The sequence below is a fragment of the Mirounga leonina genome, unplaced genomic scaffold (assembly GCF_011800145.1).
Source record: "Mirounga leonina isolate KUSES-001 unplaced genomic scaffold, KU_Mleo_1.0 Mir_150, whole genome shotgun sequence".
NCBI lineage: Eukaryota > Metazoa > Chordata > Mammalia > Carnivora > Phocidae > Mirounga > Mirounga leonina.
Genome location: NW_023270374.1, coordinates 29,060,053 through 29,075,566, shown reverse-complemented (window position 1 = coordinate 29,075,566; position 15,514 = coordinate 29,060,053). Strand labels below are relative to the sequence as shown.

At 55.0% G+C, this 15,514-nt stretch overlaps 1 protein-coding gene across 1 annotated transcript in view; it reads right to left on the bottom strand.

Annotated features, from left to right (window-relative positions):
- The window catches only part of VSTM2L (V-set and transmembrane domain containing 2 like), a 35,865-nt gene extending 30,720 nt beyond the window's left edge, over positions 1–5,145 (bottom strand). The window contains exon 1 of the mRNA XM_035006294.1: positions 5,025–5,145. Coding sequence (XP_034862185.1) covers positions 5,025–5,145 — 121 coding nt within the window. The remainder of the gene's footprint in view (positions 1–5,024) is intronic.
- Positions 5,146–15,514: the final 10,369 nt, after the last annotated feature.

The window sequence follows — 15,514 nt, the reverse complement described above, 5'->3', positions numbered from 1 at the left end:
CAACGCCATTTAAGGCCCTGGCAGGACACTCAGTCAACATTTGCTTCCGTACATCTCTCACCTAATTTGCACAGAGTTGGATAAGGTGACCCCAAAAGCCAAGCACTGACCTCCCCCAGCAATTTGGGCAAATGCACCCTGGCCCATGGCCTGCATCTCCTGTCCCGGTGGCTGACCACTCTGCCTCACCCCTGACCCGGCCCACTTGTTTGTCACGGGAGACTTCCCCCAACACCCCTACTGTCAGCCTGTCACCGTGTCACTGTGGAGATGAGCCGAATTCCTGTCCTGCTGGCCGCCCACAGCTCCCGGCTCCCGTTGCTTCGGGAAAAGGCCGCCGGAGCCGCTGATAGGCAAGGTGTCAAAACCAATTGGTGTGAAGGACTCAGGGAAAACCGCTTGTGAGGGCCAATTCCCCACAGGAGGCCGGGAACCCTCAGCCCAAGGCCGACTGTTTACGGGCATAATTGATAGAATAATCACCAACACCCGAGACAACGCGAACACATTTTTAACATCATAACCTTCGGAAGACAGCGCTCAATTTTCTCCATCTCCCAGCCACCAAACTAGCCGGCTTATTGATGGTGAGATATCCACAGTTCGGTAAGGAATGAGAGAATGCCAGGGTGGGTTTTCAGGGCACGGGCTGTTTGCCAAATGGCCCGGTGGCCCCTGCCCCTGCCTCAGCACCCCGCTGCTCCCTCCAGGCAACGGAGAGAACCTCAGGGCAGTGAATCACTCAATGGACAAAGCGCCAGGCCAAGCCAGGATCCATGTCTGCATTGGGGTGTATTAATAATTGAAGGTGCTGGCCTAGGTGTGTGTGTGGCCGGGCGGGGATGGGAGGATGGATGTTTGCTGCAGTACAAGGCTTCCTGGGGCTCCTCTCAGGGTCCACATGCCCGCTCCAGCATGGCCCCCTCCCTCTCTCGCAAACCCAAACCAACCCAGCAGCCCCTGGCGCCAGACGATGTCCTGTCCCTACACGTGTCATCAGGCCTGGCTGAGTGCTTAAGGCAGTGGCTCCCAAACTCCAGGCTGCACGGGAATCATCTGGGGGAGCTTATTAAAATGCAGACTCCAGGGTCTCATCAACAATCATTTTGGCCGGGGCGCCTGGGTGGCTCAGTCGTTAAGCGTCTGCCTTCGGCTCAGGTCATGATCCCAGGGTCCTGGGATCGAGCCCCACATCGGGCTCTCTGCTCAGCGGGGAGCCTGCTTCTCCCTCTCCCACTCCCCCTGCTTGTGTTCCCTCTCTCGCTGTGTTTCTCTCTGTCAAATAAATAAATAAAATCTTTAAAAAAAAAAATCATTTTGGCCAATGGGTCTGGGTGGGGGGACCCTGGGATCTGCATTTTTTTTTTTAAGAATCCATTTATTTATTTGAGAGAGAGAGTGAGCAAGCTGGTGGGGTGGCGGTGGTAGGGGAAGAGGCAGAGGAAGAAGCAGACTCCCTGCTGAGCAGAGCCCTGAGATCACGACCTGAGCCGAAGGCAGACACTCAACCGACTGAGCCACCCAGGCACCCCTGGGATCTGCATTTTAACAAACTCCCTGGTGATTCCAAGGCAGGAGGTCTACAGAGATCCTCACAAAGATCCTGCCTTCTGCCCCGCCCCCCCCCCCAACCCCTGCCCTGGCCAAGATCTGGAGAAAGAACTGGAGAAGGAGTCCAGCCCAGCTGTCTTTTTCTAACTTGCACGTGGCCTCAGCAAGATCCCGTGCGTCACCTTTCTAAGCTGCCAGTTCCTCTTGGTGGCCCCCACGGCTTTACCAGTTCTCTGGGGAGCTGGAAGGGAGCGCTGAGATAGGGCTGTGCAGAAGGAAGAAGTCCTGTCACGTGACTGGCCCAGCCTGCCTCGAGGTCGTCCTGGAGGAGGCAGGTGCTGCTCGCTGGCTCTCTGTACAGACTCAGTGACCTTGGGCAAGTCACTGGCCCTCTCTGAACCTCAATATCCTCATATGCCCAACACCAGCCTGGCGTGAATAACGTCAGCCTTAGTGAGTTAACACTGGCAAGGGGTTTGGCAGCAGCCACCACCCAGTAGGCGGTTCATAAACGCTAGCTCCGCCCCCCGCCCCCCACCTCTGCTGTGCTGATGGCAACGAGCTGACCCTTTCTCATAAGGAATAATCAAAACTACCATTACTGGAGTACCTAGTAGGTACAAACACGGACCGCCACAACCGCAGCCTCCCAATCCCTTATGCCTCTCGAAGAGGGTGTTCACCCCCATTCATTCCTCATGCCTTTAAAAGGCCCTCTGTGAAGTGGGCTGCGTGGAAGTAGCAGAGAGATGGGAAGCGAGACGGATGTCCTTGCTGACCCATCTGACCACGGGCTTTCCCTGTGACAAGTCCCGGGCGGGCGGGGGCAAGGCGTTAGCCTGGCGGCTGGGCTGGGCTCAGATTGAGCTGGAGAGGTGAGGAGCCACCAAGTGGTTGGGGTCCATGGGCTCTGGAGGAGGAGCCCCCACTTCCAGCCTCCCATCCCCACCCCCAGACCCAGACACCTCCCTAACCCGGCCACATTTCCTGAATCAGCTGAGGACACGCGGAGCCCAGGAATAATGAAACGATCAGGCCCCAATCTGCTAAACAGCAATTTCTGGGCTTTTTCAGCACACACAGCTTTTATCAAATTGGTATTCTCCTCCTGAACACAAATGGCTTATTAGACATGACCCACTTATTCGCCGTGTCTCACTATCATTAATAACAGTTTCTTTTTGTGATTAAGTGAGTAGCTCCAAAACCTTCCTGTGGTCGGGTGCTTGGCCCAGCAGAGGGGCAGCCGTGGGGGCTCCTCGGCATCCACTACTTGGCGACTTTGAACCTGGCAATGTTGGGAGAAGGTAGCCTGGCCCCTGCAGAGCAGCCTGGCCTCCTCGTTTCAGGAGGGACAGAAGGAGCCCCAGGGGGTTGACCCACTTGCCCAGAAGTGCACAGGGGGGTCAGTGAGAGAAGCCAGGTTCCCCCGCAGTCAGTGCTGTGTCCTCTCTGTCTAGACCCTCCTCTGGGCCTTAGCGGGACCTGGCCAGGGTTCAGAGGCGACCTTTACAGCTGGCGGGGCAGAGCTGTGCCCCTAAGCATGCCTGGCACCGGGGGGGCAGGCAGAGACTACCGCACAATGGGCAAAGCCTGATTTCCTGCAGGGGGCCACCTCGGAGCCTCCGGAATGACAGAGTAGCATCCAAATCCTTGGGGCCTGACGCTCTAGGGACAGGATGACCATAAACCTCAGATCCCTAGTCCTCGTATCTCTTGGGACTGCAAACTCAGGAAAACCCTTCCTTGGAAAACCCTCCTAGTCTAAGTTCTAACCGTGCCAAGGAACTGAGCAGAGCGAGGAGGAGAACGGAAGGAGGAATCCCCAGTTTCCTTTAAATGGGAGGGAATCTGACAGGGAGATGAATATCCAGGAAAAAGCTCTGTCTTTGCCCAACAGACCCTGTGGCCAGTCCCAGCTCAAACACTCACACACTGTGTGACCTTGGGCAAGTCCCTTCACCTCTCTGAGCCTTGGTTTCTCCATCTGTAAGTTGAGGGTCAAAATAACCCTTCCCCTATTTACCAGTGCTCCAGCCAGGTCAGTAGAAATCCGATGAGCGATATGAAGGGTGCAGAGATGAGACACAGAGCACTTACACCAAACGTGGTGAGGCAGAAGGGTACAGGGAGTCATGGCTCCCAAAAAGCAGAGACCCTGGAAGCCCCCACACCCCCTGCAACAATCCCACTGGTGCATCAGGCCCCAGCAAAGCCGCCTCTAATTACCTACTCTGCCCCCGCTTTTCCCATCAGAATAAATCACAGTTCTTTGCTCTTTGTGCAAACCTCCCCCCAGCCCTGGGCCCACAGCGCCCAGGACTGCTGCTGCAGCTTCCCCCACCAGATGGGGAGGGAGGGATGGCAGAAGGGTCTCCATTTTCATTTATGCTCTGGTCCCCATGCTGGAGCCTGGCTCACAGGGGAAGGGGGAGCCCCCACAGCTACCAGCCTCAGACGCTACAACTCTGCGGCCAACTTGGGCTCCTTGGGCCTGAAAGGAGCTTCTGACACTCAGGCCACCAATGTGGGGCTGCTTGCTTGCTCCCTGGCTGCCATGGTGGCTGAGTTGATTTCCCACCTTTCAGTCCTGGGGGCCGAGGATAAGGAGGGCTGGGTACCCTACAGAAGGATGGCAGGGGCTTTCCACCCCCAGAGACAGATAAAAGCCCCCGGCATCCTTCTTCCCCTCCCGTGCCCATGGCTAGAAGCAGCAATCTCAACTATTCCAATGACTTTGAGGGGCTCCCCCCAAGCCTTCATCCCCCACCCTGCAGGGGTAGGGGCAGCCGGAGACTACCAGTTCTCCAGAGGCAGGGTCTGCTGTCCCCCAGGACCTTCCCCAGGGGTGTAAGGGGCAGGACAGGAATGGGAGGGGATGAGGGCAGCTGCAGGGTTAAGCCCACAAAAGGGAAAGGCAGATGGGCAGAGAGGAGTGGGCGAGCCAAGTGTGTTCACGTGTGTGTGTGTGTGTGTGTGTGTCTGCAGGCAGAAGGGCGGGCAAGAGTTGTGCAGAGTGCGCGCGCCTGGGCACCAGCCGGCAGGGTGTGAGCCCACCAACCGTAATGCCTGTGTGTGTGCAGCGGGCGTAAGTGCGAGTGTTTGTGAGTGAGGACGGCGATCCGAGAAGGTGTGTGGAGATGTGCGAGGGCAGGAGTTGTGAGTGTGAGAACAGTGAGTGTGCCCCTGGCTGCGAATACCCGTGTAGTCCTGGAGGTGTGTGTATCGGCGCGAGCGTGCTTGGGAGTCGGGGTCTCTCCCCGCGAGAGCGGGATCGGGGCTGCACACGGGGTGCCCCCTCCTCTGCACGGGTGGCCGGGGTGCCAGGGCGGGTCCATGGACCCGGCAGGGGGCGCCACGGGACTCCCGCCAGGGCCGGCGCGGGTTCCAGCCCTGGGGACGGCCAAGTTGAAGCGGCGCAGCCCGGGGTGGGGTTTGGTGGGGAAGTCCGCGGGGGCGGCGACCGAACTCACCGTGGCCGGAGACGTGGTTGTCCCAGGGCGCGTGGCCGGCGGGCCGCGTGGCGCCTCCGAGTTGCAGGAAAAGTGCCAGGTAGTGGAAGGCGCCCAGCGCCACGGCGAGCGGGGCCCCCATGGTGCGCGCTCGGGCCGGGGCGCCGCCGCCTCACATCGGGGCTCCGGAGACCGCAGACCCCGCGCCCGCCGTTCCCTGCCCGATGCGGCCTGGCTGCCCAGCTCCGGCCGCTGCCCCTCGCCCGCCGAACCTGGCCCGGCCCCGGCCCCAGCCCTCGCCCGGCTCCGGCCCAGCCCCGGCTGCGGGTTGCGAGCGCACGCCCAGCCGGCCGCTTCCGACTGCGGGACTCTTCCCTTCCGCGGAAGGCCACTCCGCTCGGCGCCGCCGCCGCCGCACCCCCTCCTCCCACTCCCTCCCGCCCGCCCAGAGGAGGCGGCGGCGGAGGGATCTGCCGCTTGATTTATCATCAAAGTTTTGCCCAGGCTGGGATTTTTAAAGCGGTACCCGCAACTTCCCCCGCCCGAGAGTGCAAATGGGAGAGAGATGGGGTGGAAGAAGCCCCCCACTAGGGACCCAGTTCCCGCAAAGCATGACACAACTGGCTTCAGAAACAGATATACTATCAAGCAGGAGAAGGAGAAAAACCAATCCACCTGCCACCAGACTCAGCGCGCTCAGAGGGACTCCCAACTTTGCTAGCAGGGCGGTGCCGGGGGTCAGGGGGTCGGGGGAGGTGGGGGTGAGGTAGGGCAGGAACCTGGGCTAAGGCACAGGGGACCTGGTGATAGCCCCACCGCAGCCTTTACTTTCCTGTGTGATCGTGTCCGGATGTCTATGCCTGTCTGAGCCTCAAAGTTTTCATCTAAGAAATGGGAATCGCAGCTACTTGCAGGGGTCCTGGTGAGGATTTATGAAATCGTCTATGTTAAAGCGCTTAGCATAATGCCATCCTCATGGTAGGAGCTGAATAGATATTACTGTTGTTATCCTCTCCGTGTCTCAGTTTTCCCGTCTGCATAATGGGAGTGAGGCAGGCCAGTTGCTGGGGCTCCTTCTAGCTTAAAGATGCTGGGCCCTACGCGGTGGATTGGATCGCCCCCTTCTGGGCTGTCAGTCTCCGTTCCCCGGACAGATGGGCCTAGATGAAATGTTGGAGGGGCGGGCAGGTAACAAAGCCACTCCCATTCCCAAGACCAGGAATCCAAAGAGATCCTCCGATTCTGATTCCTTCCCTGACGGTTTTACTGGGCTGTTGGGACAGACCTTCAGTACGGACACGAAGGTAGACCAGTGGCCTCCTTTTAAAGACGAGGAAGCACATTAAATCGGAGACATAGCTTCTCCGAGGTCCCACAGCGAGTCTAAGGCGAGGTCGCTGATGCCAGGGAAGGGTCCCTTCCTGCTCTCATCCCTTATCCTTTCTCAGGCCTCGTTCCCGACGTGGTTCTGTCCTCCGCGGTTTCAGCACCACGGAGGAGGACAGCGTTAACTCCGACACCCATCCTTTTTGGCCTCAAGGACCTTGCCTGGGCGGGCTCTTAGATTCTAGGATTCAGAACCATGGACAGACCTTCCGGTTTCCTCTCCCGCCCCGCCGAATGGGAGTGAGCACTGCAGACAGCCCACTCCCCTCTTCACAGACTACAGGTGGATCCAGCATTGTGCACAGAGCCCCAAGTTTGAGAATGAGGTTGGAGCCCGAGAGACAGCTCCCCACCCCATCTTTACTCTGTCCTTGCATCCCCCCTTTCCAATATTAGGGCGGGCAGCACACTGGATGGGGCCTGTGGTCGCCAGCAGCAATCAGGTTCGTTCAAAACTGTGGACAGCCCCTTGAAACCCCCAATTACAAATGCTATGTTTCAGCACAACTGAGCCCCAACAGGACGCTACTTTCAGCACCGCGGACAGATCCCCGTCGTGGACCCAACTCCTTCTCGCCCACATTCACTGGAGGAAGGGGCTGGTTTTGCCTGATTGACCCACTTCTTGTCACATCCTTCGCACACAGAAATAGTACTTAGGTTATCCAGGGACGGTCAGGTGTCTTGGACTCTACAAAAGTGTTTTCTCATTCATTAACTTGAGCTTCACTCCCAATAGAAATGGGCTCCAATGCCCCCAATATAAAGATGAAGAAACAGAATCTTTGAAATCACATAGCAGCACCAAGACTGAAACCCAGCCTGAGGCCTCTCCAGGACAATGTGGTGGTAGGACCTGGGCTCAAACCCAGGGCTTTCTCCTCTTAATCCACAGATTGCAGGCAGGGGTCCCAGGCCAAGGGACCAAGGAGGGAGGAGATTAGAAGAGAGAAAACAAGAGACTCCACTTGGGGGCTGCCGAGGAAGAAGGTCAGGGTGGGATCACAGCACACTGCTGCTCTGGCACTGACCCATTGCTTGACCTTCAAGAATCATTTCTCCTCATAGTCTGGAACAGGGTTAAACACAGTGACCTCTAAATCTCCTTCAAGGACAGACATCCAGGGCTTTTCTGACTTTGAAAAGGCTTATGCTGTGCAGACTCTGCCCAAAACATTCCAATGGCCTTGTTTATTACAGAAATCTCAACTTCTCAGGGGCACCTGGGTGGCTCAGTCGTTAAGCGTCTGCCTTCGGCTCAGGTCATGATCCCAGGGTCCTGGGATCGAGCCCCGCATTGGGCTCCCCGCTCTGCGGGAAGCCTGCTTCTCCCTCTCCCACTCCCCCTGCTTGTGTTCTCTCTCTCGCTGTCTCTGTCAAATAAATAAATAAAATCTTAAAAAAAAAAAAAAAAAGAAATCCCAACTTCTCTAGTTTGCATTCAAGGTCCCAGCCTCACCCCCTGCACATGCCCTTGGTTCAAGTACCGTTTCTGCTACATTCCCTCCCTGAACATGCCTGAACTTCATTATGTCCTTACCCTTCCCAGTGCTTCCGCCTCCTCTTGCATGCCTTCCCCTCTGTCTAGCTGAGTCCCCCATTGACCAACATCCAGTCTGAGTCCCCCATAGGAAGAAATGACTTTTCCCAGCCCCCAAGACTCTGTTGGCCCATCACTTGTATCCAGCACTGTGCTGAGAACTTTAATTATCCCACTTAATCTTCAGAACAACCAGGCAAAATGGAGTAGAATACTGTGGTTGTAAGTATGGATACTAGTTTTGAATCCTGCTACTTATTAGCTATGTGACTTAGACAAGTTACTTAGCCTTTCTGTGCCTGAACTTCCTCATCTATAAAATAAAGATTATAATACCTTCATCACAAGATTATTGTGAGGGCTAAATGAAAAGCACTAGATGGAAAGCCCTTAGAACAGTGCCTGGCACATAGTAAATACATGACACATGTTGGCTATTATTATTATCACTATTACTATTATTATTTACAGACAAAAACCCAGAAGCTCAGAGAGGTTAGGTATCTTGTCCAATGTCACAATGTCACACAGCACGGCGGTTGTAGAGCCATGATATGTTTGATTCTAGAGCCCATGCTCTTAGGCATAATACCTAAGCACATCCAACTCAACCACCCTCTTTGCACCTTAGGAAACTAAGCCCAGAGAGGGTAAGTGACTCTCTCAGAGTTACACAGCTAACCAGGACAGAACTAGATCCAGGTCCCCTGCCTTCTAGCTCAGGGCTCTCCCACTATACCACACTGTCCCATTTGTACTTCCCTCAGCACCTGGATTGCAGTTTATAAATCACATTCACATCCATGATCTCATATAATTCATGCCAATATTATTACCTACCTTCTTTTACAGATAAGGAAACAGAAGCTCAGAGAGATGAAATAATACGCACAAGGTGGCACAGGGAGGCAGGACGGAAACTGGAGGTGAAAGAAGAATCCTCAGCCCGTGTCCCTCCCCTGCGTAATTCTGACTTTTCTGCTCGTGGATTCAAGTGCAGGCACCGTGGAAGCTAATTGCCTGGTGGAGGCAGGAGGGAACGGAAGACTATGCTGGAAAATCGCTAGGATGGGTGACTCTTGTCATTCTGGGACTGCTCCAGGAGAGAGTAAACGTCCCATCCCTCGAGGCAATTAAACAAGCATCCAGTGGCCACGTGGATGCCATGAGGCAAATATTACTGCTATTCCCATTACCCAAATGAGACTCCAAAGGTGTACATCATGTCAGGTATTGCAGGTGGGAAAGACAATCCTTTTATTTTAATATATATATTAAAGATATATAACATATATATTTATATTTTATTTATTTGAGAGAGAGAGAGAGCGTGCGCACACAAGAGCAGGGCGGGGGAGGGGAGAAGGAGAGGGAGAAGCAGACTCCCCTGCTGAGCAGGGAGCCCGATGCGGGATTTGATCCCAGGACTCCGGAGATCATGACCTGAGCCGAAGGCAGACGCTTCACTGACCAAGCCACCCAGGCGCCCCAAGATGATCTTTTTCAAGTTCACCCCAAGCAGGGCATTATTCACTCTCCCCTGCCTCTGACCCAAGCTCCCTGGAGAGCCGCCACCCTCCCCTTGATTCCGGGAAGCCACCCTCTCCCTCCCCTCCTTGAGAGGTGTCACTTGAGCACCATGGCTCTGTCAGTGGTAACAGCCATAAGATTTGTCCTTTTAATCCAGAATCAATAACAAATTTCATTTAAAAATAAATTAAACCAGGCATTGGAAATCATTCACCGTGTGGGCCAGGGCCCTATATAGTGCGGTCTAAATGGCTTCCTTTCGCTCATCTATCAATGCCAAGAGGGGGGAAATACCTAAGCTGCCTGATTCATGGAGAAACTACTTAAATGTATCAGCCCCTAACAATGAGCAATGTGAGCCCAGAGTTGCGCCTTTTAACACACCAATAACATGTGGAGCGCGGCTTCATGAGAGCTTATCAGAGACCCCACAGTCACTGGCTTCGAGGGAGCCCATTTATAAGCGGGAACAATGGCTTCAGTATGTAGTCGCCTAATTTCCAGAATACATTACTGAGCTCGGAGGAGCGCTGGAATTCTATTAAATTCTTATCTGCCATGGGAGGGTGTGAAACCGGCAGGGAAATCCAGACTTGGCGTGGACATGCCCAGAAAGCACGGGGGCTGACCCTAGGAGGTGGGTGAACAAACCCAGAGGAAGGGAGGGGGGGCAGGCGGGGCCCGGATGTGTGAAAATATGTGCGTTAATAGAACTTCGGTTTCCAGCGATTACGTTTACATCAGCGAATAAAACTTGGCAATAAAACATCGGAGCTGCGTCTCAGACAGCATTTCCTTTTACAGCCCGGTGTATTTCACTCATTACAACAGGAGGCAAGGAGCTTCAGGTGTCCCCATTTCTCCCCCTTTAATTAAATTTCCTAAATTACTGCCCAAGATCTGGATAAAGCAAAAGACTTACGGCTCCGCTAATGGCCCTTGCAAGCTCTCGCCCCTCACCATGGTGGCCCTGACTGTACCAGGTTCCAATATTATTAAAGTGAAATACTGTGAGCACTACCTGCCCGGGCTCTGGTTTGTAAAATGAGATGGAGCCTCAGGAGAGAAACTGGCCCAGGCTCAGGAAAGAGGCCTGGGTTCCGGGACTGGCTTTTCCATCACCTCGCTGTGTGACCTTGGGCAAGTTACTTCCCCTCTCTGAGCCTCACAATTCCCCCCCTTTCCCTAAACATCCATCTCTTAGAACTGATTTGGGGCGGGGGTGGCCCTTGAATGCACGCTGGGATGATTTGAGGAAGCTTTAAAAATATTAATGCCGAGGCCACCCCCAGAAATACTGACACAATTGATCTGGGCGAGGCTGAGGCCTGGCTATCAGGCTTTTAAAACATTCCCCAGGTGATTGATGCCAGTGCCCAGCTGGGGTTGAGCACCACTGGCCTCCACACAGAGTTAGGAGATGTTGGTGGACCAATGCCTCTGAGGAGTCTAGTTGTGCCTGCAGAGGCCCAGGCCCCGGTGGGCGGGGGGGAGGGGCTTCTCTTTCAGTCTGGCTGGAACAGGTGTCTCACCGGGCACCAAGGTGTATCTCATGCAGGGGTCCAGTGGGCCACAGTGAGGACTGCAACAAGCTGAGAGGACATAGGCTCTTCCTCTCCTGTTCCTTGAATTGGGCCCAGCCAGCCTCTTGGGCTGAGGAAGACACCTGCCCCTGCGCTCATCCAGAGGGCGGCACGGGGGGCCGAACGGTGACTCCCACCCAGGTCTGGGGGCTCCTCTTTTCTGCTGATGGTTTTATCCGTCCCCCCACAATCGAGGCAGAATCCAGGAGTGGCCTCCGCAGCTGGGCCATGTCCCTGTCCTAGGAGCCTCTGCCCACGTGCCCCACCCTCGATGCGGCCCCAGGTTGCCGTCTGCGCGGACTTGGAGCTTCCGTCTGCACTCAAGGGCCAGGTCTGCGCCAGAGGCCAGGGGTAGGGGGAGGTCGTCCAGCCAGTCCCTGCCCCTGCCAAGCTGCGTAACCTCGTGAAGACCCGTCGGGCCACTCGGAGGTTTTGCTTCTGGATTCCAGCCCGGGTGCACCACACAGAGTGAAGGCATCATCTAAAACCTAGAATTTAAAATGTCACCATTTTTTAACAAAGAAGGTCATCAAGGATCAACCCCTATTTCTCCCATTGTAGAGACAGGGGAACTGAGGCCCAGAGAGGGACAATGATAAGCTTATGATCTCACAGGGAGGAAATGGCAGAGCCAGGCCAAGGACCCAGGTCCCCTGAGTCCAGGAGGGGTCTTTCCTCCACATGTCATTGCCTGAGGAGGGTAGAGAGGGTCCGAAGACCTCCCACCCTGTGGCTTCCCAAAGCGGGCACCTCTCTGAGCGCCAGAGAACCTTTGGAGGCCTTGGCCCTCCAATTGTAACCCAAGCCCAGAAGTTGTGCCCTACCCAGGCCAGTAAGATGTGCCTGTGGTGTGCATCTGTGTTATCCCAGCGAGGAGCCTGGTGATAATCTCCATCAAAGGCAATTAATTGCATCAGAGAGACGGGGTTCCTGGGCCCTTCACCCCGCAAACTGGGTGCTTGTTAAACACGATGGGACAGCAGAGGCTCTGCCAATTCAAGGCTCTGCTTGTAGGAGTGTTTTTTTAAAATGCTGAAATGACTTTAATGGCATGCTTCACGCCAATCTAAATATTCCCCAGCTGTGACTAATTAGCTAGGCCGACGCCGTCCAATAGAAAGCAAAGCAGGCTGCAGGTGTAATTTTAAGTTTTCTAGTAGCCACAATAAAAAAAAAAGGTAAACAGAAACAGGTGAAATCAGTTTAATAATATATACATACCTCCAAATATTGTCATTTCAAGACATAATCAATATAAAACGTTCATGAGATATTTTGCATTCCTTGTATGTACCACATCATCAGAATCTGGGGTGTATTTTATACACGGTGCCTCTCACACTTTGGGCTGGCCACACTTCCGGCGCTCAACAGCCCCATGGGGCAGGGCTCCCCCAGCAGACAGTGCCGAGCTGGACCACTCCAAGGGCAGGCCTGGGACGAGTATGTCCACGGATCCCATGCACAGTGTCCTTGGCGCTGGAGCGAGACCCTGGGGACCCAGGGCTGGCGCCATCCAGGTGACTCCTCACAGCACCTTGACCAGGGCGCTCGCCACACTGCACAAGACCCACCGTGACCTGGGCCGGACACCCCTCAACAGTCTGCCCTTGGCTCCCCTGTTGCCCCCCGGCCCCCCTGCTCTGGCCACACTGGCCTCCTGGTGGCTTTTCAAATGCCCCAGGGATGCTCCTGCCTCAGGGCCTTTGCATTTGCTCCTCGTGTTCCCTGGAACACAGTTTTATCAGATCTTCTGGTCTCTGATCAAATGTCGCCCTGACCATCTTACCTAAAATGTCGTCCCCGTCCCGCCAACGCCACTCACCTTTCTCTGGCTCAGCGCTTACCATTATCTGCCACTGTACCTGTTGATTTCTTGATTTTCTGTCTCCCTCCCTGCAGTGTGAACCCCAGGAGAACAAGGGCTGTGTCTGTCTTGTGCTCCAGCCTAGACCCTGGGGCACAGCGTGTGCTCAATAAATGATTACTGAGTGAACAGACAAGTGTGATTTTGGAAACATGTTTGTGCCTGTCTCCCCCACAGCTCGGGAGACCCTCGAGTTAGGGACCAGGCCGGTTCTGCTCGTCCCCTTGCTAGTGCAGGGCCCAGCACACGGCAGGCCCTCAGCGGCTACTGACTGAATGGAGCTGGACACCCCACACCCTGGGAAGGGTTAGGACTTCTGTGTTACCATGACCTGCACCCCGCTTTTGTTGGGGGTCTAGGATGTGGCAGGTCACACGCCAAGTGTTTGCCATGTTTTTAAAAATTAATCCCCACAACAGGGAAAGGTAAGCATTTTCATCCCCATTTTACAGATAAGGAAACTGAGGCCCAGAGGGGTGTCCAAGATCTTACAGCTGGCAAGTGGCAGATCCAGGGTCCAGTCTGGATCTTCCTGACTCCAAACAGTAAGCAACACTTACTGGCAACCTGGGTTGCTGGTCGCTGAGCTGAGCACGCTGCTCCCATTATCCTTCCCGCCCACAGCGCCCCTGTGACGTTGCACCCCTGACATCCTATTTGCTGATGAGGAGCCCGGGCCAGGGATGCAGAGCCTGTGCTGAAGATGACAGCTGGTGGCCCCCAAGAGGCCTGAACATTTCACCCCAAGAAGGAAGTCTCTTTAGCTCCCACGGTGTTGTTTGGGGCTCAGATCTCAGCTGGGTGGAGATTAGCTCGGCCAGCTCCTAATGTTGGGATGTGGTGCCCCCGTCAGATGGACCAGGGGAGGCAGGCTCTCTTGCTCGGAGTTTCAGCTCACCCCCCGCACCACCCTCTGCACCGCCGCTTTCCCGTCTCTACCGTGGGAGGGTACAGCTTGATCATTTCGGCAGAGCCTTTCCAGCTCAGTGCTCTAGAAGGAAATGAGGGGTAGTGACTTGACCAAAATGCACAAGGTTTCCAACACTGATCTTCAGAGACCCAGGCTATTGTTCTCCCCACTGAGGCATATTTTTTTAAAGAACAGAACTGCAGTATTACACCAAAGGAATGACACTCTAATGGTGAAATTTCGGGCAAGGATGGGGGTGGACACAAAGCATGACCAACTTGACCCAGACTCCTGGGCCTGGGTCAGAGCAGAGGGGTCTTCCCAGGGGTCCCTGCTGGAGTAGAAGCACCAGTAGGTGTCCTGGGTCTCTTGTATTAATGATCTATTGGCAGAATCTGGATGGATGTGCTGGCTAATTCTATTTCAATGGCTGGAAACTGCTCCAGTCCTTCATGGCATTTGCCAAGGCCAGTACATCATGCCACGGCAGCTCAAGGAGGGGATAAATTCCTCTCTAATCTGGGAATATCTCCAGCTATGATCCAGAAGGCAGCACAGCATCTGGGGGCTTCCAGACCCTCCCCACCCCCAAGGGAAAAGCAGCCTTCCAGGAGCAAAGCCCATGATCCTGGGGCTGAAGCCCTCTTACCCCTCATGAGAAAGCAGATTCAGAACAGCAAGGCAGCTTTGGAGGGAAGAGAGTTCCCAGGGCTGCATGCACATTTTCATTTTTCTGTCCATCCAACAGTGGTCATCCGTCCAGCATCTACTCTTTGCTGATGCAATGATGAGCACTTGCCCATAGGGTCCAAATCCTAACCCATGGGACCCCGGGCAAGTCTCCTCACCCCTCTGAGCCTCCATTTCCCATCAGAGATGTGCGCTTCCTCTCCCCTCACCCTGGGGCTGTTGTAAGAGCAGAGGACATAGAATCCGGGGAACCAATTTAACAAGCAGGCACTGGGCCAGCTCTGGGCATACCAGCTCATTGAAATAGCCCTGGCCTGGGGCCCATGATTCTCCCTGTTTTATGATGGAGAATCGGAGACTGGAGAGGTCAAGGAACTTGGCCAGAGATGCACATTTGCTTGTTCTCGCTCACTTCCACTCACACCCACTGCACTTTTCTCCCCATGCTCCCGTCCATGCCCTTCCCCAAATACCGCCTGCCCCAAACCCTTGCCATGGCCCAACTTCTTGGGTCACTGGTCTGATTCAGTGGATGTTCCCCCAGGTGGGCTCCTATTTGGGGCTGGAGAAGTCTGAGGAGTGAGGGAAGCTGAGAGCCAGGCTGGGCCTCAAGGCCCTCAGGAGGCTTCCAGGCCCACTGGCAACAACAGAGAAGAGGCCTTGACCTTGCCATGTGGCCACTGGTAGCATTAACAGGAGCATACAGCCTAGAACAAGGGAGGAGATGGTTTGTCCTGTTCTTCTCTGTCCAGCTCTGGTCTCCCCTGTCCCTGCCCCAGACTCTTCTGCCCCTTTCAGGGAAGGGGCATGAGGATGGGATAGGCCTCTGGACCACACGTTTTCAGCCTCTGGGAGGACTGACCCATCTGGCTCTGGCTCTCATCAGCCCTGACCCAGGCATCACTCTGTCTACAGCACACCTCCTCTTGAATGGCCCCTCACATCCAACACGCCTCCATCCGAGGTTCTGCTCTTCCCCTCAAGTCCTGCCCTGCCCTAGGCTTC